Consider the following 26,446-nt stretch of genomic DNA (forward strand, 5'->3'; position numbering starts at 1 on the left):
ACCGGTTGCTGTGCTCTCCTCCGAGGCTCCCCCTCCATCCAGGTTGATCTCCCCGCTGGTGAGGGGACTTCCCAGGGTGCGGGAACCTTTCCTCCTTCACAGCTCCCTCCCTGGGGCACAGGTCCCATCCTGATTCCTTTCTCTCTTTTTTTTTTCTTTCCCTTTTCTTTTGTCCTACCTGGTTACATAGAGGTTTTCTTGCCCTTTCAGAAGTCAGAGATCTTCTGCCAGCATTCAGTAGATGTTCTGTGTGAATCATTCCACTTGTAGATGTATTTTTGATGTATCTGTGGGAATACATGAGCTCCATGTCCTACTCCTCCGCCATCTTGATTCTGCTTTTCTTTCTTTTGCCTCGGGAGACTAATCTAAGAAAATATTGCTACAATTTATGTCAGAGAACATTTTGTCTATGTTTTTTTCTATGAGTTTTTTGGTGTTTTATGGTGTCATGTCTTGTGATTAAGTCTTTAAGCTTGAGTTTATTTTTGTGCATGGTGTGAGGGAGTGTTCTAACTTCATTGATTTACATGTGGCTGTCCAGCTATCCCAATGCCACTTGCTGAAGAGACTGTCATCTCCCCATTATATATTCTTGCCTCTTTTGTCAAAGATTAATTGTCCATAGGTGTGTGGGTTTATTTCTGGGCTCTCTATTCTGTTCCATTGATCCATATGTCTGTTTTTGTGCCAATACCATGCTGTTTTGATTACTGTAGCTTTGTAGTATTGGGAGAGTTATGCCTCCAGCTTTGTTCTTTTTCCTCAGGAGTGCTTTGGCAATTCTGGGTCTTTTGCCGTTCCATATAAATTTTAGGATTATTTGTTCTTGTTCTGTGAAAAATGTCATGGGTAATTTGATATGGATCACATCAAATCTGTAGACTGCTGGACTTCCCTGGTGGTCCAGTGGTTAAGACTCTGCACTTCCACTGCAGGGGGCATGGGGTCAATCCCTGGTCAGGGAACTAAGATCCCTCATGCCATGCAGTGCGGCTAAAAAACAGAAAAAAAAAATCTGTAGATCGCTTTGGGTAGTATGGCCATTTTAACAATATTAATTCTTCTAATCCAAGAGCATGGGATATATTTCCATTTCTTTGAATCATCTTGATTCCCTTTATCAACGTTTTATAGTTCTAAGCCTATAAGTCTTTCACCTCCTTGGTTAGGTTTGTTCCCAGGTTTTGGTTTTTTTTTATGAGATTTTAAATTAGATTTTTTTAATCTTTCCCTTTCTGATATTTCATTGTTAGTGGAAAGAAATTCAACAGGTTTCTGTATGTTAATCTTGTATCCTGTTACCTTGATGAATTCATTTATCAGTTCTAATATTTTTTGTGTGGAGTCTTTAGGGTTTTCCATATAGAGTATCATGTTATCTTCATATAATGACAATTTTATCTCTTCCCTTCTGATTTGAATACCTTTTATTTCTTTTTCTCATCTGAGTGTCATGGCTAGAACTTCCAATACGGTGCTGAATAGAAGTGGTGAGAGTGGGCATCCTTCTCTTGTTCCAGAATTTAATGGGAAAGCTTTCAGCTTTTCACTGTTGAGTATTATATTGGCTGTGGGTTTGTCATAAATGGCTTTTATTATTGAGATATGTTCCCTCTATACCCACTTCGGCGAGAGTTTTTACCATGAATGGATGTTCAATTTTATCAAATGCTTTTTCTGCATCTATTGAAATGATCATATGGTTTTTGTCTTTTGTTGATATGGTGTACCACATTGATTGATTTGTGTACGTGGAACCATCCTTGTGACCCTGGAATGAATCCAGCTTGATAATGGTGTATGGTCCTTTTTATGTGTTGTTGAATTCAGTTTGCTAATGTATTTATAGAAGCAAAATTGCATTTTTAACGCCTGCATTCATGCTTGATGTATGTCCTGGGCCTAATCACTTCCCAGCCAACCAAGACTCTTCACGAGACAGTAAAGGTGGGAAGAGGGAGGGCCAAGTTTAACTGGTAGATGCCAACTTCCTTGCTAGAGGATTAAGAATGCCAACAAAAGCCAGAAAACACTTCCACATTTTCAGGTGAACACTGATTCCGAAATTAGGAGAATGCCTCTGTTATCTGTAAGCACCCATGTTGGCCTTCAGCATCTACACACGTTCTTTATTTTCAGACTCACACATTGACTCACTGAGTCAAGATCTATGGAACGCAGATTCTGCCGGGCACAGTGCTTCATGCTGGGGCCCTGCCCTCTGATCACATTGAGTCCAGCTCTCTCTGTAGGAAGAGTCCTACTTGCTGAGCATTGACTACATGCTCTCACTAATGTCATCTCATCTGTGTTTTCTCTCAACCACCCTGCTCTCCACATTTGACAAACACAGAAACCAAGGCTCAGGGGTGTTAACTGGCTGCCAAAGGGGCTGGTGCCCGAGCCGAGCAGGGACTTACACAAGGACCAGCCTGGCCCAGAGCCGGTCAGCTTCTACTGCCCCGCTCTCTCCTGTGCAACGTCCTGTTGGCTCCTCTCTGGTGTTCAGATGAAGTTCAGGGTAACGTGTAAATAACATGGATGGAGTTTCTGGCCCATAAGTGGATGACCTGGAACTGACCCAACATAGTTTCCCTTCCTTTTGCACTGAGAGCCATTTTCTCCTGAAGAGTTGAACACTGCAGCAGGAAGCTTGGCTCCCTCTCCATCAGGGAAATACCGGAATGCATTCTTGCTGACTCTCCCATTAGAAACAAGGGGAAATGCCTCTACATGAGCTAGGTCGCTCAGAACAAAGCTTGGCGTGTTCTTATTCCTCAACAGTCTGACAAAATCGGTATTTATTTGTGCCTCCCCGGCATGTGGCCTGGACACGGTGTTCCACATCGGGGAAGTGGCCAAGTACCAAGTGCAATACCCGTTACTATAGTAACAGTTCCTTTTTATTGATACCAGAATAAACAGGAATGTGGAGCTGCCTCACTTGGTGGCATGTTTCATCCCCAGGGCTTTAGGAACCGCCCTTGGAGGCGGCCCTCCTTGTTAGTCTGGGACTCCGGTGGAGTGAGGACCCAGCAACGCTGCGCCCGAGTTCCCTTCCCAATGGCACAGGCACAGCTGAGAAGTAAGACGGTTTCTTTTCTTTTTCACCTGCTGCTGAGCTGGGTGCAGTGCAGGGAGGAGGTGTGGGGGACGGAGGGCAGCCTCGGAGCACCAGGTGGGCTGTCAGGGGAGCAGAGCTCTTTGAGCCCAGGTACCTGTGCTATGTCCTCTCTCTGTAAAATGACTTGGTGGTGCCCCCTGGCACCCTGGGTTTGGGAAAAGGATAGGAAAAGAAGTGCATGGAGTGCCCAGATTCAGCCCACCATTCTGGTTGATCTCTTTCTTCTAAATGCTCAGATGACTCTGAATTCATGCATGATGTGACCTCGCCTAAGTCCATTTTCACACAGTATAGCAGTTGTAATTCTCTTAAGAACTGATAGATAAAATGCCAGAGTGTTGCGGGAGGCACAGCGGAGAGAACACTGGTCAGACAGCTTGGCTCAGACTCTAGAGCCTTCATTTGCTGGCTGTGTGATCTGGGAAAATTAGATGACCCCTTGGAGCCTCAGTTTCTTCATCTGTAAAAAGGGGTCTCAAGAGTGCCCATCTCCTCAGTCTATTGTAAGGATTTCATGAGGTATGGCTGCAATGCTGAGCACAGTACATGGCACATGGTGAGTACACGGTAACGTGTTACCTGCTTGCCTTTCTGGTGGATTTGGCTTTAGCACTTTGCAGTATGAGGCAAGGCTGGTACTGGGCCAAAAATCAGAGGTTATAGGATTGGGTGTGTCACTTTTTTGAACTGCTACCAAACCCAGTGGTTTCCCAGTTGTGAGCCAGCCCCAGTACCTGTGTCTCTGGTCAGCTTGGATCCTGAGTGGCTCTTAGGTCTGTTGGTGCTAAGTCCTGCCGGGATCTCCCCCTGGAGGCATTTGCCAAGTGGAGTGGCTGGCATCATGCCACTGGTGGGCCAGCACGAATATCTGATCTGCTGACACTGTTCCCTGGCTAGCTGCACAATACTCCCCACCAACCTCGCTAGCGACCTTCCATGTCCAGCCCGGGGCTCTGCTATGGAACTGACTTGAAACCCTGAATGCCCTCCCAGACCTTCTCACAAACTAGGAGGTCACAGTGGACCCAAGGCAACATGTTCAGGAAGTTTGTCTCGAGTCAGTTTCTCATGGTGTGGGGAGGTTGCATCCCAGTGAACAGGCAGCTCTGACAGGGGCTTGTAGGCATTGGCCACGGGCAGCTGGAGATGTGGAGGAGGTTCCCAGATACCCTGTTCTTTGGTTGCTGGCCAGTGAAATACGAATGGGTACTTTCCCCACTGGGAGGAAAAAAGCAAGAAGGGTTAGGAAATCCTGTGGCCACGCTTGTCACTTTTACTGAATGACTCTCTTCCTTGGTCAGTAGTTATTTTAAAAGGATCTCTTCTCCTCTGCCCCTCCACCCCATGAAATGTTGAACCAAGAAGATCCCTGGTTGTGTTCTAAACGCAGCAGCTTGAACAGTAATAAGGAACAAGGGCAGGGGGAGGGAGGGCAGAGGAGTGAAGACTTTGACCAACACCCTCGGGAGGAAACACCATCAGCTGGTCCCCTCCTAACAAAAACCAGCAATGGGCAGACAGCCCTGTGGATTCTGGCTTAAACCCAAAGCAGCTAGGGCCCGGCTGGGGCTCCCCAGTGAGAGGGCGAGGAGTACTCCAGTTACCACCCTCCATTTTCTCATCTATGTAAAGGGCTCACACTGCCTCTTTATTGGGGTTTCTCAAGTGTCCAGAGAGAGAAAAGGGATGTAAACCTGCTTTGTTGACTGAAAGACGCATTGCACCTAGAAGACAGTGGAGTGGTAGGAAGAGCACTGAATCTGGGGTCTAAAGGTTCTGGCTTTGCCATTTATTTTGTGTATCTTTGGACAAGTATCTTGGCCTCTCTGAGCCTCAGTTTTCTCATTTAGAAAATGGGAATAATAAAATAGTACCACTGGCTGCCTCCTGGGGTGATTGTGAGATCCAGATGCAGGTGAGTGAGCCTTCATCAAATGTCAAGTGCTCAACACAGGTCCCTCAGGACAGGAGGAGTACGACTGCCAGGCACTGGGCTAACCACGTCATGCACATTATATCATTTCACCCTCCAAACAGCCCCGTGAATAGATTCTACCATTATTCCCACTGTAAAGGGGCTCAGAGAGGTTAAGCTACTTGCCCAACGTCACATAGCTAGGAAGGGGGTACCATGATGATTCAAACACAGTCTGGCGCCTTGAAAACATCTGCCTAAACCACTTTGCTTTACTGCCTCATGTGTCATTTGTTATAACTGATGCCGTCAAAGACAAAACCAGAACCACGAGGGCAGGGGAAAGGCAGATGAAGGGGACATTAAGCCTTAGCTTAGGGTCCCATAGGCATCCTCAGGATGAACTGGGACCTGGGTCTCCATCAGCACCACTTCCCTTCCATCTCTCCTTATTGCTCTCCTGTGGCCAGCGGGGCGCCAGTGTTTGGTTTCAAAGTTGCCACCCTAGCATTAGCCACATAGTTCATCAGCCCCAGTGGCCTGATGAACTCACCCTGGGAGAAATTAGTGATCCTAGCTGAGCCTTGTCTGGCACTGGGCTGACATGTGTGGAGCCTCAGGGGAGGAGCTGTAGGACCTCCAGGGTCATCAGCAGAGCCAGGGAAGAACCAAGCAGGAAGCTCCCAATCTCTCCTCTGAGCTATTATTACCCAGCCTCCTCCAAAGATGAGGTCCGTCCCACAGTCTGCATGTTGTGAGAATTATTTGCCCATCTCGTAGTCAAGCAAGACACTCAATTTACCTGTCACCTACTGGCTGCCTCTACCCCATGCCCATCACTTTAGCTTGTCCAATCTTCATAGCACCTTGATTTTACAGAAGAGAAGGGTCCAGGAAGTTAAATACCCATCCAAGGTCACAAAGCTGCTAAGCACTGTGACCTTAATCGGCCCCGCCATGAGAACCAGGCCAACCAGGCAGCTGCAATCACTCAGGCCAAAGCAAAAAAGCCTGATTTTTGTTTTTTTTAACTCTATGCTTTACAAAGTTGGTTTACTACTGGAATCACTTGGGGAGCTTTTAATTTTATTTTTATGTTATATTGGAGTATACTTGATTTACAATGTCGTGTTAGTTTCAGGTGTACAGCGAAGTGATTCAGTTATACATATGCATATATCCATTCTGCTTCGAATTCTTTTCACATTTAGGTTATTACAGAATATTGAGCAGAGTTCACTGTGCTATACAGTAGGTCCTTATTAGTTATCTATTTTGAATGTAGTAGTGTGTATGTGTCAGTCCCAAACTCCCAATTTATCCCTCCCCTGCCCTTTCCCCCTCAAGTAATAAGTTTGTTTTCTAAATCTGTGAATCTGTTTCTGTTTTGTAAACAAGTTCATTTGTATCATTATTTTTTTAAGATTCCACATATCATATGATATTTGTCTTTCTCTGTCTGACTTACTTTGCTTAGGATGATAATCTCCAGGTCCATCCATGTTGCTGCAAATGGCATTATTTCATTCTTTTTATGGCTGAGTAATATTTCATTGTATATATATAACACATCTTCTTGGTCCATTCCTCTGTTAATGGACATTTAGGTTGCTTCCATGTCTTGGCTACTGTGAATAGTGCTGCTATGAACACTGGGGTGCATGTATCTTTCTGGATTATGGTTTCCACCAGATATATGCCCAGGAGTGGGATTGCTGGATCGTATGGTATTTCTATTTTTAGTTTTTTGCAGAACCGCCATACTGTTTTCCATAGTGGCTGCACCAATTTACATTCCCACCCACAGTGCAGGAGGGTTCCCTTTTCTCCACACCCTCTCCAGCATTTATTGTTTGTAGACTTTTTGATGATGGCCATTCTGACCAGTGTGAGGGGACAACTCATTGTAGTTTTGATTTGCATTTCTCAAATAATTAGTGATGTTGAGTATCTTTTCATGTGCCTCTTGGCAATCTGTATGTTTTCTTTGGAGAAATGTCTATTTATGTCTTCTGCCCATTTTTTGATTGGCTTGTTTGTTTTTTTGATATTGAGCTGCATGGGCTGTTTGTAAATTCTGGAGATTAATCCCTTGTCAGCTGCATCGTTTGCAAATGTTTTCTCCCATTCTGTGGGTTGTCTTTTCATTTTGTTTATGGTTTGCTTTGTTGTGCAAAAGCTTTTAACCTTAATTAGGTCCCATTTGTTTATTTTTGTTTTTATTGTCATTACTCTAAAAGACGGATTGAAAAAGATATTGCTATGATTTATGTCAAAGAGTGTTCTGCCTATGTTTTCCTGTAAGAGTTATAGTATCTGGTCTTACCTTTAGGGCTTTAATGCATTTTGAGTTTATTTTTGTGTATGGTATTAGGGAGTATTCTAATTTCATTCTTTTACATGTAGCTGTCCAGTTTTCCCAGCACTATTTATTAATGTCCTTTCGCCATTGTAAATTCTTGCCTCCTTTGTTGTAGATTAGTTGGCCGTATGTGTGTGGGTTTATTTCTGGGCTTTCTATCATGCTCCATTGATCTATATTTCTGTTTCTGTGCCAGTACCATGCTGTTTTAATTATTGTAGTATAGTCTGTAGTATAGTCTTGTAGTATAGTCTGATCATGGAGTCTGATTCCTCCAGCTCGACTTTTCTTTCTCAGGATTTCTTAGGCTGTTTGGGGTCTTTTGTGTTTCGATATAAATTTTATAATTTTTTGTTCCAGTTTTGTAAAAAATGCTATTGGTAATTTGATAGGGATTGCACTGAATCTGTAGATTGCCGTGGGTGGGAATGTTAATTTCTCTTTCTGATCTTTCGTTGTTAGCGTACAGATGCAAGAGATTTCTGTGCATTAATTTTGTATCCTGAAACTACTGAATTCATTGATGACCTCTAGTAGTTTTCTGGTAGCATCTTTAGGACTTTCTATGTAGAGTCTCATGTCATCTTGCAAACAGTAACAGTTTTACTTCTTCTTTTCCAATGTGGATTCCTTTTATTTCTTTTCCTTCTCTGATTGCCACAGCTAGGACTTCCAAAACTACGTTAACTAAAAGTGGCGAGAGTGGACATCCTTGTCTTGCTCCTGATCTTAGAGGAAATGCTTTCAGTTTTTCACCATTGAGAATGATGCTTGCTGTGGGTTTGTTGTATATGGCCTTTATTATGTTGAGGGAGGTTCCCTCTATGCCCACTTTCTAGAGTTTTTTATCATAAATGGGTGTTGAATTTTGTCAAAAGCTTTTTCTGCATATATTGAGATGATCATATGGTTTTTATTCTTCAGTTTGTTAATGTTGGTGTATCACACTGATTAATTTGCAGATACTGAAGAACCCTTGCATCCCTGGGATAAATCCCACTTGATCATGGTGTATGATCCTTTTAATGTGCTGTTGGATTCAGTTTGCTAGTATTTTGTTGAGGATTTTTATGTCTATGTTCAGCAGTGATACTGGCCTGTAATTTTCTTTTTTTGTGATATCTTTGGTTTTGGCATCAGGGTGATGGTGGCCTTGTAGAATGAGCTTGGGAGTGTTCCTTCCTCTGCAGTTTTTTGGAAGCGTTTCAGAAGGATAGGTGTTAGCTCTTCTCTAAATGTTTGGTAGAATTTGCCTGTGAAGCCATCTGGTCCTAGACTTTTGTTTGTTGGAAGATTTTTAATCACAGTTTCAATTTCAGTACTTGTGATTGGTCTGTTCATATTTTCTCTTTCTTCCTGGTTCAGTCTTGGAAGGTTGTACCTTTCTAAGAATTTGTCTATTTCTTCCAGGTTGTCCATTTTATTGGCATATAGTTGCTTGTAGTAGTCCCTTATGATCCTTTGTATTTCTGTGGTGTCAGCTGTAACTTCTCCTTATTGATTTCTAATTTTATTGATTTGAGTCTTCTCCCTTTTTTTCTTGATGAGTCTGGCTAAAGGTTTGTAAATTTTGTTAATCTTCTCAAAGAACTAGCTTTTAACATTGATGTGTTTTCTATTGTTTTCTTCATCTCTATTTCATTCATTTCTGCTCTGATCTTTATGATTTCTTTCCTTCTACTAACTTTGGGTTTTGTTTGCTGTTCTTTCTCTAATTGCTTTAGGTGTAAGGTTAGGTTGTTTGTTTGAGATGTTTCTTGTTTCTTGAGGTAGGCTTGTATAGCTATAAACTTCCCTCTTAGAACTGCTTTTGCTGCATCCCATAGGTTTTGGATCGTTGTGATTTCACTGTCATTTGTCTCTAGGTATTTTTTTATTTCTGCTTTAATTTCTTCAGTGTATCAGTTGATTATTTAGTAACATATTGTTTAGCCTCCATGTGTTTATGTTTTTTACAGTTTTTCCCCTGTAATTGATTTCTAATACAATAGATTTCTAATTTATTAGAGTGATTTCTAATTTCATAGCATTGCAGTTGGAAAACATGCTGATATAATTTCATTTTCTTAAAATACCAAGGATTGATTTGTGATCCAAGATGTGATCTATCCTGGAGAATGTTCCGTGTGCACTTGAGAAGAAAGCGTATTCTGCTGCTTTCAGATGGAAAGCCCTATATATGTCAATTAAGTCTGTCTGACCTAATGTGTCATTTAAGGCCTGTGTGTCCTTATTAATTTTCTGTCTGGATGATACATCCATTCGTTTAAGTGGGGTGTTAAAGCCCCCTATTATTGTATTACTGTTGATGTCCCCATTTATGGCTGTTAGCATTTGCCTTATATATTGAGGTGCTCCTAAATTGGGTGCATATATATTTACAATTGTTATATCTTCCCCTTGGATTGATCCCTTGATCATTATGTAGTGTCCTTCCTTGTCTCTTGTAACATTCTTTATTTTAAAGTCTATTTTATCTGATATGAGTATTGCTACTCCAGCTTTCTTTTGATTTCCATTTGCATGGAATCTCTTTTTCCATCCCCTCACTTTCAGTCTGTATGTGTCCCTAGATCTGAAGTGGGTCTCTTGTAGACAGCATATATATGGGTCTTGTTTTTGTATCCATTCAGCCAGTCTGTGTCTTTTGGTTGGAGCATTTAATCCATTTACATTTAAAGTAATTATCGATATGTATGTTCCTATGACCATTTTCTTAATTGTTTTGGGTTTGTTTTTGTAGGTCTTTTTTCTTCCCTTCTTCTTTTGTTCTCTTGTGGTTTGATGGCATCTTTAGTGTTGTGTTTGGGTTGCTTTTTCTTTTTTGTGTGTGTATCTATTATAGGTTTTTGGTCTGCCTTTCCCATGAGGTTTGGCTAAAGCAGTCTATACACACACACACACACACACACACACACACACACACACACACACACACGGTTGTTTTAAGTTGCTGGTCTCTTAATTTCAAATGTAATTCCCATTTCCTGCATTTGTACTCTCTTCTCACAGTTACTGGTTTTGATATCATACTTGTATATAGATGATTTCCTGCTTTTACTGTATTTTTGCCTTTACCATTGAGCTTTCCCATTTGTGATTTTCTTTTTTTAGTTGTGGCCTCTCTCCCCCACCCCCAGAGAATTTCCTTTAGCATTTGTTGTAATGCTGGTTTGGTGGTGCTGAATTCTCTTAACTTGTCTGTAAAGCTTTTGATTTCTCCGTCAAATCTGAATGAGAGCCTTGCTGGGTAGAGTTTTCTTGGTTGTGGGCTCTTCCCTTTCATCACTTCAAATACATCCTGCCACTTCCTTCTGGCCTGCAGAGTTTATCAGTATCAACTGATAACGTTATGGGAATTCCTTTGTGTGGCATTTGTTGCTTTTCCCTTGTTGCTTTTAATATTTTTTCTTTGTATTTAATTTTTGTTAGTTTGATTAATATGTGTCTTGGCATGTTCCTCCTTGGGTTTATCCTGTGTGGAACTCTGTGTGCTTCCTAGACTTGGGTGACTATTTCCTTTCCCATGTTAGGGAAGTTTTCGACTATAATCTCTTCAAATATTTCTTCAGGCTCTTTCTCTTTTTCTTCTTCTTCTGGGACCCCTATAATTTGAATGTTGTTGCATTTAATGTTGTCCCAGAGGCCTCTGAGACTTTCCTCATTTCTTTTCATTCTTTTTTCTTTATTCTGTTCTGTGGCGCTGATTTCCTCCATTCTGCCTTCCAGCTCACTTATCTGGTCTTCTGCCTCAGTTATTCTGCTGTTGATTCCTTCTAGTGTATTTTTCATTTCACTTATTGTGTTGTTCATCACTGATTGTTTGTTCTTTAGTTCTTCTAGGTCTTTTTTAAACATTTCTTGTATCTTCTTGATCTGTGCCTCCATTCTTTTTCCAAGATCTTGGAACATCTTTACTGTCATTACTCTGAATTCTTTTTCAGGTAGATTGCCTATCTATCTCCTCTTCATTTAGTTCTTATAGGTTTTTATCTTGCACCTTCACCTGCAACATATTTCTTTATCATCTCATTTTGTCTAACTTACTGCGTTTGTGGTCTCGTTTTCGCAGGCTGCAGGATCATAGTTCCTCTTGCTTCTGGTGTCTGCCCCCTGGTGAGGTTGGTCCTGAGGCTTGTGCCATTATCCCCTTGATAGGGGGTTTGACTGGTGTTCTGGTGACCAGAGCCTGCCCTGGCTATTGCATGGGGCCTCCCCTTTGCTCTGTGGTTGTCACTGCCCTGTCAGGGGCAGAGTCCGCTCCCTAGTTGTTGGAGTAGAGGCCCCTAAATCTGTTTCTTAGCTGTGTCTCTGATCTGCGGTGTGAGGTGAGTGGGATTGGAGAACTCCCACTGGGAGAGAAGCCACTGCGTAGTCCTCCTCTGGAGCTGTTCACCTGTGAACATGCTCTGTTGTGTCCCCTTTTGCCTGTGTGCAGGCTCACAAAGTACACTGTTGCTGGCACTGCTCTCCGTCCCACCTTAACTGCAGGTATGCCAGCAACTGGCCTTGTTGACTCTCACACGTTGTTTTCACCAGGCCACTGGTGCAGGTCCACTGAGGTCAGGTCCCAGGACTGCAGTAGTCGTGCACCTGGACCTGCGGTGGGAGCTGTGGAGGCAGCTCAGACTCTGGCCTGGCCCAGCCCCCACGTGTATGTGCCCACAGAGCCCACGGCTGCTAAAGCCAGACCCGTCCCAGCTGCAGGAGCACTTGCTGTCCTTTCTGATGTTTCGCAGGTGCTGAATTTAGGAAGCCGTCAGTGGACGTGTATCTGCATGGTTCACACAGCCGCAAGGAGAGATTTCAGCTCTTCTTCCTTAGTCACAGGGCCCCTGGCCCCTTAGTCACACAGCACTTGGCTGTGGTTTCAGCCCCACCTCTGAGTGTGTCCCCCCCCACCAGAGTCTGCTCCAGAGCGTGCCAGAGCACACGAGCCCATCAGGCAGGAAGGAGCCGAGGCAGCGCTCAGGGAGAGCAGGCCACCCAGGGCAGGAGCTCCTCAGTCCTATCCCCTCAGGCTGTCTTCTCACGGCCAACAGCAGTCCCCTCCCCAGGTCTGCTCTCCAAACCCCACGTTCCATCCCCCAGCCCCCGTGCACACCAGTGGACACCCGTCTCAGGCTGGGGCATGCAGGGCTGTGGCACGGACCATCTGTGTAGGTCTCTCTCTGTCCTGACAGCCACAGACTGGTTGCTGGGCTCTCCTCTGAGCCCCCGAGGCTCCCCTTCTGTCCCAGCTGATCTCCCCGCCGGTGAGGGGCCTTCCCCAGATGCAGCAACCTCTCCTCACCTTCAGCTCCCCACCAGGGGCACAGGTCCCGTCCCGCTTCCTCTCCTCTTCCTTTTCCCTTCTTACGTTTGTCCTACCCGGTTATGTGGGGATCTTTCTTATCCTTTCAGGTGTCTGGGGGGGTCCTCTGCTAGTGTTCAGCAGGTGCTCTGTGAGACTTGTTCCATTTGTAGATGTATTCTTGATGTGTCTGTGGGGAGAGATGAACTCCATGTCCTCCGCCTCCTCTGCCATCTTGCAAAGTCCTCTCCCATGATGTGATGCAACATCTGGCAGCTCCAAATCTCTGGGTCTCGGTCACCACCCAGGATGCTGGTACAGTCACCCAGCATTCTTTTGTTGACGGTTGTTCAGCAGTTAGTTGTGATTTTGGTGTTTCCATGAGAGGAGGTGAGCTCATGTCCTTTTACTCTGCCATCTTGTCTCCACCCCCTTAGGGAGTTTTTTAAAATCCCAAAGTCCAGGCTGTCTCCCAGGCCAATTAAATCAGAATCCCAGGGTAGGACTCAGACATTGGTATTTTTTAAACTCCCTCTGATGATGTCAGTATGCAGCCAGGGTTAAAAATCCACTGATTTAACTAGTACAGTTTTTAAGGAAAATGAGAATGCTCAATCCAAGACTAGAAGTTGGATACTTTAATAATGCTTATTAATAACGGCTAACGAGGTGGCCCCACTCATAGTTTCATCTATAGGAGTGAGGCCCTGGAGTTGTTCAGTGCACAACCTGCCTCGCTGTATGTGGCAGCTCTAGTAGCCAGCACTTTCTGCATCCTCGACTCAGTGCTAGGCACTTACTGGCCAAGCACCATGCAAGTATCACCTCCTTCGTTTTGTAACAACCTCATGAAGAAGGGTGCTGATCAAGAGCAGCTGTCACACCTACTCAACGCTGCTGTTCTAGAGGAAGCAGCCGCACACAATAAGTAACGAGTGGGTATGGCTTTGTTCCAAAGGGGTTGGATTTGACCCAAAGACTATAGTTTTTGGACTCCTGCTGCAGAGGATAGGTACACTTGCCCATGGTTAGGAACGGGCTGAGCCAACATTCAATCCAGATTCTAATGGCTCCAACATTATTCTGCCTTTCTTTGACAACCAGTGAAGGACATTCATTAGCTACTCAACTTTCTCCTCAATTGATCTTCTTCCCTGCCAGTTCTTCCTTGGGGCGTTCACCTTTTTCTTTTCAGAGATGACCTTACGCTCACCTTACCTCACATCTTTGCCCCATCACGGCCACCTCCCCAAAAGTCTTGGATCTCTGAGGACACCCCAGCAGCCTGAGAGACCTGGCCAGAGCAGCCCTGAGAATGGACCCCTCCTCTGCTCAGGGGGCTCAGCTGACCCCCCAGGAGAGCCCGATTTTCCTGGCCTAGCTCCTGTGCTTTTTTGAGCAGCCTCTTTTATTCCAACACCTATGTGAGGCTCTTCTACATGGATGCCTCTTTTAATTAAATTAAAGGCAGGAAGGTTGGCTCAGCACTGTCTAAACCCTGGGGGCCACACACACACGTCCATGGATCGCACATGTGTTTACTGGAGTTTAGAACACTAACTGGCAAGGGCAGCAGTCTTCCCAACTTGCAGCTCTGAGCTGAAGAACCGGCCACATCCTTCAGGATTCCTGCCTCAGTGACCACACCACCCTGGTCTCAGCAAATCATCATCTGCCACACCTCACCACTGATTTTTTTTTTTTTTTTAAATAAGCCTAGAGCAGATCCTTGAACCAGAGCTGGTCATTGATTGGACCTGGGGTGCAGGACTGGCTACATAATTTGCAGGGCCCAGTGCAAAATGAAAACGCAGGACCCCCTTGTAAGCACGATCCTGTGTGGTCCCTGCTGGGCTGAGGACTGGCCCCGGGGTGGCCAACTCATTATTGGCTCGCTGATGACCTTTGAAGTGAAGGTCCGCAGCCTGGCCAATCAGATGTTTTTCCTCTGGAATTTAACGGGAAAGACAGAGGCTGCCCATTGGAAGTAAAAGAAACCAAAGTCATATCAGAAATTCCCAAAAACCTGCTCACAGTTTTTCCCCCACACAGTAGTGAGAATGACCTTCTTAAAATCAAATCAGAGGCGATCTTTCCCCAACTTGAAACCACCCGTCCACCCTCACTCCATGCTCTCCCCCTGTCACTCCCTCACGCCACTCCAGACACACTATGCCTTTTTGTTTCCTGAACAGACTAAGCTTGTTTAAGGTACATGAGTCACACATGCTGTTCCCTCTGCCCCACACAGGCTCCCTCTTCCTTCTCAACCGTCAGATCTTAAAGGTCACCTCCCAGAGAGGCCCTCTTGCTGCACCTGGCTGAAGGAGGGTCCTCCGGTTAGTCTCTATCCTAGCGCCGCCCGCCCCCCCCCCGCCCCCCGCCCAATTCCCTGGGCAGGCTCCTCGCGATCTGCAATCATTTATTTTTGTTGGTTTGTGTACATGTTTGCTGTCTGCCTCCCTAGCAGAAAGTCAGCTCTGTGGGGGTGGGAGCCTTGCCTGTTTAGTTCATCTCTGTCTACCACCATACCTGGCAGATTATAGAAACTCTAACATATGGTAGGATGAATGAATAATTGTATGATTGTGTACTTTCTCAATGGCCATTCCTGTTATGCAGGAGCTCTTGGTTTTGTGGACCTGTTTTGTATCTGGCCACACTTGAATTTCCTCATTAGTTCCAAAAGCTTTTCTGTTAATCCATTTGGGAATTCTGGGTACATATAGTGATATCTTATGCAAATATTAATTCTGGCCTCTCCTTTCCTAAAGTTATATAATGTATTTCTGTTTCCTGCCTCATTGCTTTGGCAACATACAGTTAGTTGTTTTAAAGATGGTGTGACTGATGAAAATTATGAAGCTTTGGAAGGTTTGGGGCACACAGGAATTAAGGGCAGGATGACTAGCCAAGGAGCTGAAGCAGTTAGTGTGGTGTGATAATGGCCTGGGTAAGATGAGAGCTGAGCACATAGGAAGAAAAGAGTGTAGCTAAGAATTACTCAGATAAAGGATTGGTGAGACTTGGTAATGGGAAAAGGCAGTGGAAGGGGGAAAAATTCCCCAAACTCCAATCTGAATCAAGATATTCTAACGCACTGGCTCCCAGTCAACTTAATCTCAGACTAAGAAAATATCCACATTTTTAAAGGAGGAGGGAGTTGATATAACCAACTGTTTATTTTGTCAAGTGCCCATTTTTAACTAACTACTAAACCCTACCACAATCATTTTTTAAGGACCAAAAAATTAAGAAAGATATAACCTGAAAAACAAACAGCCTTATGAAAAAAGAAGAGAAAATTAATTAGAATTCTCATTTTAGAAGTAGTTTTGAGAATGGGAATTCAAGAAAGAAAATTAGCAACCCTGTCTCTAGGCTCTGACACTTAATTATTATATTTTGGATGTAGCAAGATTAACACTTTTCTCAGTTTACACAGCATCTTTACAAACGGGGTCTCACTTAATCCTCCTAACAGCACCCCGCAGTAGGTAATAATAGAAATGCCAAACACGTGTCTGGAGTGCTACCATTTGCAAAGCATCATCTCCCCTTTGATGCCCACATTCCCTAACATGTGACCTTGCAATCTGCACCCTATCAAACCCCCTCCTCCTGTGTTTTCCAACCCCACTGACCTATTACCTACTTCCAGGTTCTTGCACAGACCACCATCCCTGTCTAGTTTACTTGGAGAACTCCTGTTCATCAAGAAGAGAATGCCTTTCATCCTCTTCCCAGTGGGAGGGAAGAAGTGAGGGTCTGTCCACGGGCAACATGGTGGTTGGTGGTTTTTAAGAGGGAGACTAGAGCCTGATGTATGCAGTGGGGACACAGCCCCTCAGTTGCATCATGGAAACCACATGCTTTAAAGCACTGGTTCCCCAAGACCAACCTCCCTGAGCATCAGTTTTCTCATCTGTACAACCTCAAAGCTTTTATTATCAATTGCCAACAAATATTTATTGAGTGCCTACTATATAACAGACCAGACACTGCCAATGCCTAGTGTATAGTAGAGGCTCAACCTCAGAAAAGCGGGACTCATGAAGGGAGCAGAGCCAACGCCTAAAATTTTCACTCTAAATACTACATGCAGCTAATGGCCAGGCTGTGTCACCCTCTTGAGACTTTTCCTGAAAAATCCCTACTGCCACTCCCACTCTCACCCTCACCCTTGTGCTTGCTTCGGGGCATTTCAAGGATATGGAGCCAACTTGGAGAGTAGTGGGCCCTTCTGCCTGAATTTCAAGTGCATTGACAAATTTCAAGCTACTGTGGAGGAAATGAGGCCATCAAGAAGTCAGACATCTGCATTAAAGATGACAACCATCCCTTTGTAATTAGACATGGCAGTCCTGGGATTTCATACCCTCCTCTTTGATCTGGAGAAAGTGAAAAGCCGGACATGTCCATGAGGAAATTTGGAACTACGGATAGGGAAGTTGGACAATAAGGGGTGATATTTTCTTTTGATCACTGCATTTATCCAAATTATCCCTAACAAGTACATATTGCTCTTTTTAAATATCTTTTCTTTTTCTGATACAAGCTCAACGAGAAACAGAATTCCTTTTACAGGAGGGAAAAAATTTTTTTCAAAGTCAGGCCAAAAACATTTGCACGCGTCAACCCATACACTTTGTGACCCCACTTTTAGGGGTCAAGAAAAGTAGCACTTTTCTATAACCCACTTTACAGCCATCATCTCCAGTCCTTCCAACCCTGTGCACAGGCTCAATTATTTCCATCTCACGAATGAGGAAACCAAGGCTCGGAAAGGCAAGTAGCTTGCCCAGGGCCGCACAGTAAGCTGAGATCCATCTAACACCAAAACCCTTGCCCTTCAGCTGTGCCCATGAGAATGGGTGAGACTGTGGGCCCAGCTCTGACCAACTCCCCTGTCACTTCTACAGCCTCCATGTACTCGGAGATCCAGAGGGAGCGGGCGGACATCGGAGGCCTGATGGCCCGGCCAGAATACAGAGAGTGGAACCCGGAGCTCATCAAGCCCAAGAAGCTGCTGAACCCCGTGAAGGCCTCCCGGAGCCACCAGGAACTGCACCGAGAGCTGCTCATGAACCACAGAAGGTGGGAGTGGAGCTCGGCTGCCTCAGGCCTGCTGAGGCACGGGGAAGTGCCCCTCATGAAAGGCAGGCCTGGTAGTCATCCTGGGGCCCCTAGAGGCTGAGGCGGTCAAAGGGTGCCCCACACGGTCACCAGCAGACACTGTGAAGGTCCAAAAGCCCTGTTCTCCCACCAAGCTCCCCACCTGTGGCTGCCCTCCACGTGCATTTACCATGTGCGAGGCACTGTGCCCAGACTTGGGGCTACAAGAAGGAATGGGACCCAGTTCCTGCCCTCACAGAGGAGATGGATGCATAACCAGGTGGTAGGATGGGTGCTTGGACGGGGGCATAAATGGGCCTGTGACCCCAGAGGAGCCGCCAGGCAGGGTTCCAAGATAGCATCACTTCCTCCATGAGGTCAAGGTCCGAAGGGTGGGCACAAGTCAGCCAGCTTAGGAGGGGGACATTGGCCAGTAGAAGCAAGTGTGTTCCCAGCAGATGGATATGCATGTGCGAATGGACAGGAGACAGGAGTAGCTCAGAGTGGCTGGAGCAAAGATTGTAAGGTAGGCCAGAAGAGACATGTGGACCTGTGAAGGGTCTCAAGCGGGGATGTCACAGTCGTGGAGGGGGTATGAGTGGAGCAGGGAGGCCAGGAGCATGCAATGAGCAAGGCAGGCTTGAGGCATCAGGGCTGGGACTGGATTATTGAGAGGGATTGTGGGGAAGGGGAGAGGGAGGCTGAGCTTTCCGCCCCTCCGAGGCCAGAGCACCAGGATGAAGGCCGCAGTGCCTTTGAAGCTCCCTCTACTGGCCGTTTTTGGTATTGGCGCTGGCTGTGATTTTCATTCTTGTTTTCAGTTGTCTGCAACAGACCTTCTCCAGATCTCACTTTGCATCCTCCGTGTTGTGCCCACCCCCTCCTCTTAGTTACAGTAGTCTCTCTGTATCCACAGGGGGTTGGTTCCAGAACCCCCCAAAGAACCCCAAATCCACAGATGCTCCAGTCCCTTATGTATTTAAAATGGCATAGTACAGCCAGCCCTCGGTATCCACGGATTCAGCCAACCACCGATTTGATCCGCAGAAACAAAGGGCTGACTGTGTATTATGAGTATTTTCTCAGGTTGCCTTTTAGAGTCATCCCTTTTAAAATCACCACAATTAAAAGCCTAAAGACAAATCAGGGGAAATATTTGCAATATAAATGATAAAAATATACACGTATCACTTATAAATTCATAAGGAAAAAATGAACAAAAGATAGGTATGGTTAGGTTGCAAAAGAAGAAATGCAAGTAGCTGGCAAACATCTCCAAGGCTGGTCCATGTGAGCAGCAATCAAAGAAACAAAGGAAAACCAGATATTTTTTGCCTACCAGATTCTCAAATACAAAAAGATCGGGTAGTGACAATAGAGAGAAACAGATGCTCTTGTATACTGTTGATGGAAGTATAAAGTGGATAATCTTTTCTAAGGAACAAGACGGGAATATGTATCCAAAATCTTTTAAAAGCGCCTGACCCAGCAACTCTACCTCTAGAAACTTATCCTGAGAAAATAACCAGTAATATCATAAAAACTGGCCTCTGAACTTAGACAGGCGTAGGTGCAAATCCTCATTCAGTCCCTTCATAGCTGTGACTTGGCCCGGTGTCTTAAATCCTAGGAGCCTCGCTTCCCTTCCCTGTATAATGGGACAGTAATGGTTTCACCTCCCCGGGCTAGCAGGGGGATTGCACAATGTAATGGTATAGGTTGATGTCTGCGCAGGGTGTAGCCCTGGGTGGGGAGACGTTGGGGGGTCTCCTAACAAAGCCCTCCTCCCGCCACCCCAGGGGCCTGGGCGTGGACAGCAAGCCGGAGCTGCAGCGTGTCCTGGAGCACCGCCGGCGGAACCAGCTCATCAAGAAGAAGAAGGAGGAACTGGAGGCCAAGCGCTTGCAGTGCCCCTTTGAGCAGGAGCTCCTGAAACGGCAGCAGCGGCTGAACCAGGTGGGTGGGGGCCCCCAGACCCGGCCCACGCCTCCTCCAAGACTGTCTCCTGGTCCAGGGAGGAGCACTACATGCGGCCACGGCTGACCACGAGGTTGAGCAAAATGAGGACGGCACCAGGGGTTCACCCCTGGCCTGAGTCCTCACCCTGCCACTCCCTTTGCTGTGTGACTTTGGGCCAGTGGCTTCCTCTCTCTGAACCTCAGTTTCCTCATGGGCCCAATCTATTGCCTGCTGATTCTGATTGCCTTCTCTCAACTGCCCTGTGAGCTCGGTGGCGTTCCCATTTTAGAAACGAGGTTAGCAATCTGAACCAGGCTTCACGGGGAGAAAACAGTCTCATGCTCTATTCCCCCCAGCTACTGGGCTGGGGGCAAAACTGATCCCGGTTCTGTTTCCCCAGAGATGACCCTTGGTCCAAACCCAGTGGCTTTTGAGAATGGGAATTCCCCTAGCCCAGCCACTTCACATCTCTGTTTCTCTCTCCTGCAGCTGGAAAAACCACCAGAAAAGGAAGAGGACCATGCCCCCGAATTTATTAAAGTCAGGGAAAACCTGCGCAGAATCACCACCCTGACCAGTGAAGAGAGAGCGCTTTAGAGCCGGCTGCTGGAGCTCCAGCGCCCCCTGCAGCCCGCCCCTGGTCCCCACACCTTCCTGCAGCCCTGGGCCCCTGGTCTTGACACATCTGTGATGTTCACACTCGCTTCTGTAAAATGCGTCGTCCCAGAGGGCCGCCCTCCCCCCAGCCCCCCGAAGATGGGGGCTCCTGAGCTCCCAGCCTTTTCGTTCTGAGTACTCATCCCTCCTGCTCCAAGAAGGAGCCACTGCTGGGAAAACTTTGACCAGGCACCTCTCCCTGAGGGCGCTTCTGAGCTCTGCCAAGATTTTTCTGGCAGAGTTGAGAAGGGACAGGGGCCTCTCTGGCTGGACAAGCCACCTGCTCTGCCCAGGCCCCATGGGGCCCTGCTTGCTTCTCTGGGCAGCCCAGCTCCCAGGTCTCCGAGAACTTCCCTGCCTGGGGTGGTCTCTGCAGCCTGGTGCGGGGCAGCTCGGCGGAGCATCCCGGGACGCCTGCTCTGCAAGCCGCCTGCAGGGAGGACGGGTCTGTCTAACGACGACAGCTTTTTTCTCAGACTCTGCCAGCCTTTCCCCACCCCCATGCCTTTATTTTCTCCTTTCCAGGCCCTGTAACCACACCTAGCCAGGGCTGCAGCCTTTCTGCTCCTGGACGGCTAGAATAGTGCTTCTCAAAATTCACGGTGCCTATAAATTACTGGGGATCTTGCTAAAAGGCCAGCGTTTGGGTCAGTAGATTTGGGGTGAGGGCTGAGATTCTCATTGCTAAGAAGCTCCTAGACTACTGGGCTGAGGCCCACACTGTACCCGGCAAGGCTGGAGCGTCCAGGGGTGGCCAATACTGGAAACATCCCTGAGGCCATCTCTGCCCCACAGCCCCAAAGGGCTCCTTATTTTCCACCCACCCCAGGGACCTCAGGCCTGGGAAGGCTCTTGCCTAGCAAATTGTGTTGGTTATGTGACCAGAAATGTATGTAATCGCCAATCTGCATTTCTTACCACACTGATGCAATTCTAGCCAAAAAGACTCCCACAAAACTTTTCTTTTAAACCTTTTCCCGAAGCCTATGAAGAGCAAATATAAAGTGATTTCCAATAGGCTTCTGAAAATATAAAAAACGGTTTGAAGACCCTACAGCCACCCTTCCAAACTAGTCCCGTTGAGGAGTCCCCGTTTCCAGCCTCTGTACCTGGGACCCACCCCCTATTTGGTTTCCATCATCACCTGCGCCAGCTCCAGTGAATTCACCCATTCTTCCTCAAAACGCCCTTCCCAACGCGAGACCAAATGTTTCAACCTTTTGCTCCTATCCCATATTTAAAGATTTAGAGACTAAACCAGGCCTGTTTGTCCCCTGAAATCCCTGCCTCTGGCTTTGTAAACCCATCATTCAAGGTAGCAGGGCAGTGCTAGAGAAGCATTTCCTTTCACGCCCCAAGACTGCCAGAAAGAGCTACCGCTGGGATGCCCTTTGATACTTGGACCAAAGGTGGGAGGAAAGGGATCATCCTGGTCTTACGCCTCACTGGGTGGTTGGAGAGTGACCAAAGACATCATCCTTTTCCTGTGGGGGGCGGCGGCTCTAAAAGTCTCTCAAATGTGACAGTCTTAGTGAGAAGATGGTAATACTGTTTTACATGTCTGCCAGGTGAGAGAAATGCTAAAAATGCACAGTCCCTAAATAAAGACCACCCCTTCCCCAAAGAAGTTGTCCCCTGTGTGTTGTTCAGACAGGAGAAGCAAGACTTAGTAGGATGAAGTAGGCCCCTCCAAGGGAATGCTTGGGATTTCACTCTGTGGGCCCCACAGGTGCTCCATAGAGGTGGCAAATCATGGAGACAAAGCCCCAGAAGTAGAAGGAACCTCAAGTACCATGTCATCCATGGAGCCATGGCAGACACCCTTGTTCACTCCCCAGTGGTCAGCCCCAACTCCTTCTCTCCAGCCATCTCCCATTGTAGAGGCTGTAAATACAGAGTCTCACTGTTACAGCCTCCTTTACAGCTTGGGGTGACCATGTGACCAGGTATGGCCAGTGAAATTTAAGACAAAGCCTATAGGGGCTCCTAGGAAAGCTTATGTTTTTCTGATAAAAGAGACAGACTGGGTAACAACTCCCTGCTCCTCCCTTCTTCCTACCTTGATGATGGGATGCCTGGAGCCACAGCAGCCATCTTGCTACAATGAGAAAATGGCCAAGAGAATTTCAGAAACATTGACCTGTCATCACTTGACCAAGCCAATGCCAGCAGCCATCCTCCTCCAGAATTCTTGTACATAAAAATAAAACCCTCTTGTTTAAGCCACTGCTGGTTGGTCTCTCTTCCCTGCAGCCAAAAGCATTCCTAACTGACACAGAAGGCCAACACTGCTGCCCAGAATTACCTGCAGACTGTACTGAAAAGCCAAATTCCTCTTTGCCACCAGAAACCTACTGGATCAGGATCCCCAGCAACAGTGCCCAGGATCTGTTTGTCTACACTTTTTCCATATAGCCTACACGGCACCAGTCTGAGAACTGGTATTTGGGCATCGCTAATTCACACGTCATTCAGTAAGTATTTGTTGAGTGTCTGCTCTGTGCCAGGAAACATGCCACGTGCTGGGGGCACAGTGGGAAATAAAACATCTGCATCATTGCAGTGGCCTCCTCCTACTGTTCTCCCTGCTTCTGCCCCTGCCCTCTACAGCCTATTCTCAACAGAGCAGTCAAAATGTTAAGATGTTAAAAATCCTGTTAAAATCTAAGGCAGATCTGTCACTCGTCTGGCTCCCAATAGAGTCGTTCCTGTGACCTAGAAGGTCCTATGCGTCCAGCTCTCTTAACCTCGGCCCTACTTCCCACTGCTCTCCTCTTCCTCACGCAGCTCCAGCCAGCCCAGCCTCACACCCACCAGGCATGTGCCTCCCGCCCCCCGGCCTTTTCACCTGCTATTTCCTAGCCGGGAGTGTTCTTCCCTCACAGAGCCGCACAGTTCACTCCCCCGCTTTCTTCAGGTCTTTTTCATGCTCTTTCTAAACCAGGTCCCCTTGGTCACCCCTCCTAAAATCTCATCATCTACACTCTTCCTATCCCTTCTTTCCCTGCCTTAGTTTTCCTCCTTACCGCTTATCACCATCTAACATATATTTTACTTATTTATCTTGTGTGTCTCTCCTAATGATGATGTCAGCTCCATGAGGGCAGAGATTTTTGTCTGTCTTGTTTACGGCTGAATCCCAAATGGCCTTCCTCCTTCCTCCTTCCCTGCCAGCAAGTGGCCTAGCCTGTGCCATGCTGGCAGCTAGGCCCCAGGGGAAAGAATCCCAGCCCCATCCCACTCACGGTTTTGAGAAAAGGCATTGGCCGCTTGGGGCATAGGGCACATAGCAGGTGCTCACTAAATGTTTGTTGAATGAATGAGTGAATGAGCAACCCCTTCTCCCTCTTCTTCTTTCTGCAATACATCCAGCCTCTTCCCAGGTTCAGCCCCTCTCATCACCATCACTCACTTGAATCCTTCCTCTACAATGTTGACCCTGGCCCAGAGGTGTCAATTTGGTCCAGAAGCTTTCCTTTAGCCTCTTGGGCTTTTGTCAGTATTCCTGGGCCCTACTAGCACTTGTGCCTTCAGAACTCATACTGGAGCTGCACGGCTCGTACACACCACCTTCCAGGCATCCAGAGAGTTAGCTCATCCCTGAAGGCAGAGGTCAGGCCATCACCCAGTCCTGGAGACCCTGGAGAAGGACAAGGCTGCAGCAGTAGCTCTGATGGCAGACCCTGCCCTAAATGGGGAGCCAACAGCAGCAAGCCCTGTTCTCGCTGAGGCCACACTCTCTCACATCCACCAGACCACAAGTCCTGGTCTGGGTTTGGAGACACCCTCTTCAAAGGCAACCCAGCACTAAATACAAAACCTGGGAGAGAGACAGAAGAACTCAGGAGAGGAAGGGACACTCCCTCCCTGGTTCTGCAGCGTGTGCTCCAAGGGAGCTTTTGCAGGCCAACCTCACCACGCTTGAGATTATCCAAATTCCAAGCCTCATGAAAACAGGGACCCCTTCTGACTCTGCTGACCTTTACCACTCCCAGCCAGGACTCTGCACATAGGAGGTGTTCAAAAAAGTTGTGAATGGGTATCAGTAATGATCACTGCATTTATGGAGAGCCAGCAATGTCACCGCTCATAACAATCTGGTATCATCCTCCCCATTTTGCAGATGAAGAAACCAAGGCTCTGGTAAACTAAAGGACTTGCCAGAAGTCACAAAACAATTCCTGGGGAGAGATGAAATTCACACAGAGCCGTCTGTCTGCAAAGTCTACATTTTTTCCACCAGAGCCAGGCTGTGCTCTTAGAAAGGGCTCCTAGGAGGTCCCTATGCCATCCTAACCTTTTGACACAAGATTCAGGAACCTATCTCACCTTCCTTTTGTCCATCTGAACTTGAGGGATTTGGCTTCCACCCATAAACATAGATGCAGGCCATCATAGACTGACATGAGTCCTGGGGTGAGGAATATCTACACACTATACACATGGCCCCGTCCCCAATATCACACCCCCACCCCCAAAGCCAACCAGTCTCTGGGGCCAACCAACGGGTTAAAATCTACCATCACGGGGACTTCCCTGGTGGCACAGTGGTTAAGAATCCGCCTTCCAATGCAGGGGACGCGGGTTCAAGCCCTGGTCCAGGAAGATCCCACATGCCGCGGAGCAACTAAGCCCTTGTGCCACAACTACGGAGCCTGCGCTCTACAGCCCATAAGCCACAACTACAGAGCCTGCGTGCCACAACTACTGAAGCCCGTGCGCCTAGAGCCCGTGCTCCACAACAAAGAGAAGCCCCTTGCAATGAGAAGCCCGTGCACCACAGCGAAGAGCAGACCCCGCTCGCCGCAACTAGAGAAAGCCCGCACGCAGCACCGAAGACCCAACGCAACCAAAAATAAATTAATTAATTTTAAATAATTAATTAATTAATTTAAAAAATCTACCATCACTGCGGGACTCCTGCCCCCTTGCAGAACTGGACCTGCGGCTGAGCAGTGGCCTAAACCATTTGACGTTCCATGGCTCCCAAAGACCCATCAAACCCAACCACCCTGCTTCCACCAGGGCCTTGTTTTATGGCGCCCCCTCGTGCTGGGCCTCATGAGAACAGAGCCCTTACATCCCAGTGGCTGCTGTCCTCATCTCAGCCCATCACAGTTACTGGAGTTGATGATTGGCTGGCACTCGCCCAGAGGGGACACGGGGCTGGGCTTGTTTTCCAAATCTGGCCCTCTCATTAAGTGTGCCCATCCACTTCCCAGAAAGGACCTGCAAAGAGAGATGAGCAGGATTGCCCAGGGAGGGACCCTGGCAACTCTCCTGGGCTGCCTGGCAATGGCTAAACTAGCCGGGGTTCCCCTCTCCAAGGAAGGACTTCCCATGGGACCAAGGCAGCTAGCGCATCCTTTTGTGTGCCTGAACTAAACTGTTCATTTCCCCCTGCAAGGTCAGTAGCAGGCTTGCCCTGTAAAGAATTAATTCTGTGCCCAGATCTGGATTCAAGCCCCACCTCTGCAAATCACTCCTTGTCACAAGTCTGGGCAACTTGCTGAACCACATTTTCCACATCCGTGACATAGGTAATGATATCTGTTCTTACTGAACATTTAGTGTCTGTGCCAGGGACTGGCCTAAATACTTTGTATGAATTCTCTCGTTTCAGCCCCCAGGACTGTCATTACCTCCATTTTACAGATGGAGAATCCGAGGTTTAAAGAGGCAAAGCTACTGCCCAAAAGCACACAGTCAGCAGGTGGCAAAAGCGAGATGTGAACCCACATCCACCTGGCTGGAGCCTGCACGTTTATATTGGCATATCAGCATTTGCTGATGGAGGCTCAGGAGAACGTTTTGCAAAGCACCCACATTCAAGCCTTCCCATCTGTTGCCGGAAATATTCTGCAAGCCTGCTGAGGCCAAATGGCCCTCCACCTTCCTCCTTCCTCCTTCTCTGCCAGCAGGTGGCCCGGCCCAAGCCAATCTGGTAAGGCAGAGTGGGCCCCAGGGCACATTCACGGCTTTGAGAGAAGCCAGTGGCCAAATGGGACACAGGAGCCC

General features: G+C 47.0%; 1 protein-coding gene across 2 annotated transcripts in view; it reads left to right on the plus strand.

Moving 5' to 3' along the window:
- FAM107A (family with sequence similarity 107 member A) overlaps positions 1-22,654 on the plus strand; it is a 38,513-nt gene extending 15,859 nt beyond the window's left edge. Inside the window, exons 1-4 of one of the 2 annotated variants that reach the window (XM_068558739.1) lie at positions 3,011-3,088; positions 17,620-17,794; positions 19,612-19,768; positions 20,261-22,654. In XM_068558739.1, coding sequence (XP_068414840.1) covers positions 3,067-3,088; positions 17,620-17,794; positions 19,612-19,768; positions 20,261-20,368 — 462 coding nt within the window. In that variant the 5' untranslated portion in view covers positions 3,011-3,066 and the 3' untranslated portion in view covers positions 20,369-22,654. Of the gene's footprint in view, positions 1-3,010; positions 3,089-17,619; positions 17,795-19,611; positions 19,769-20,260 lie in introns of those variants that run through there. The other variant, XM_068558737.1, reaches the window with a different exon arrangement.
- Positions 22,655-26,446: the final 3,792 nt, after the last annotated feature.

Source organism: Eschrichtius robustus, chromosome 12 (genome assembly GCF_028021215.1).
Source record: "Eschrichtius robustus isolate mEscRob2 chromosome 12, mEscRob2.pri, whole genome shotgun sequence".
Lineage (NCBI taxonomy): Eukaryota > Metazoa > Chordata > Mammalia > Artiodactyla > Eschrichtiidae > Eschrichtius > Eschrichtius robustus.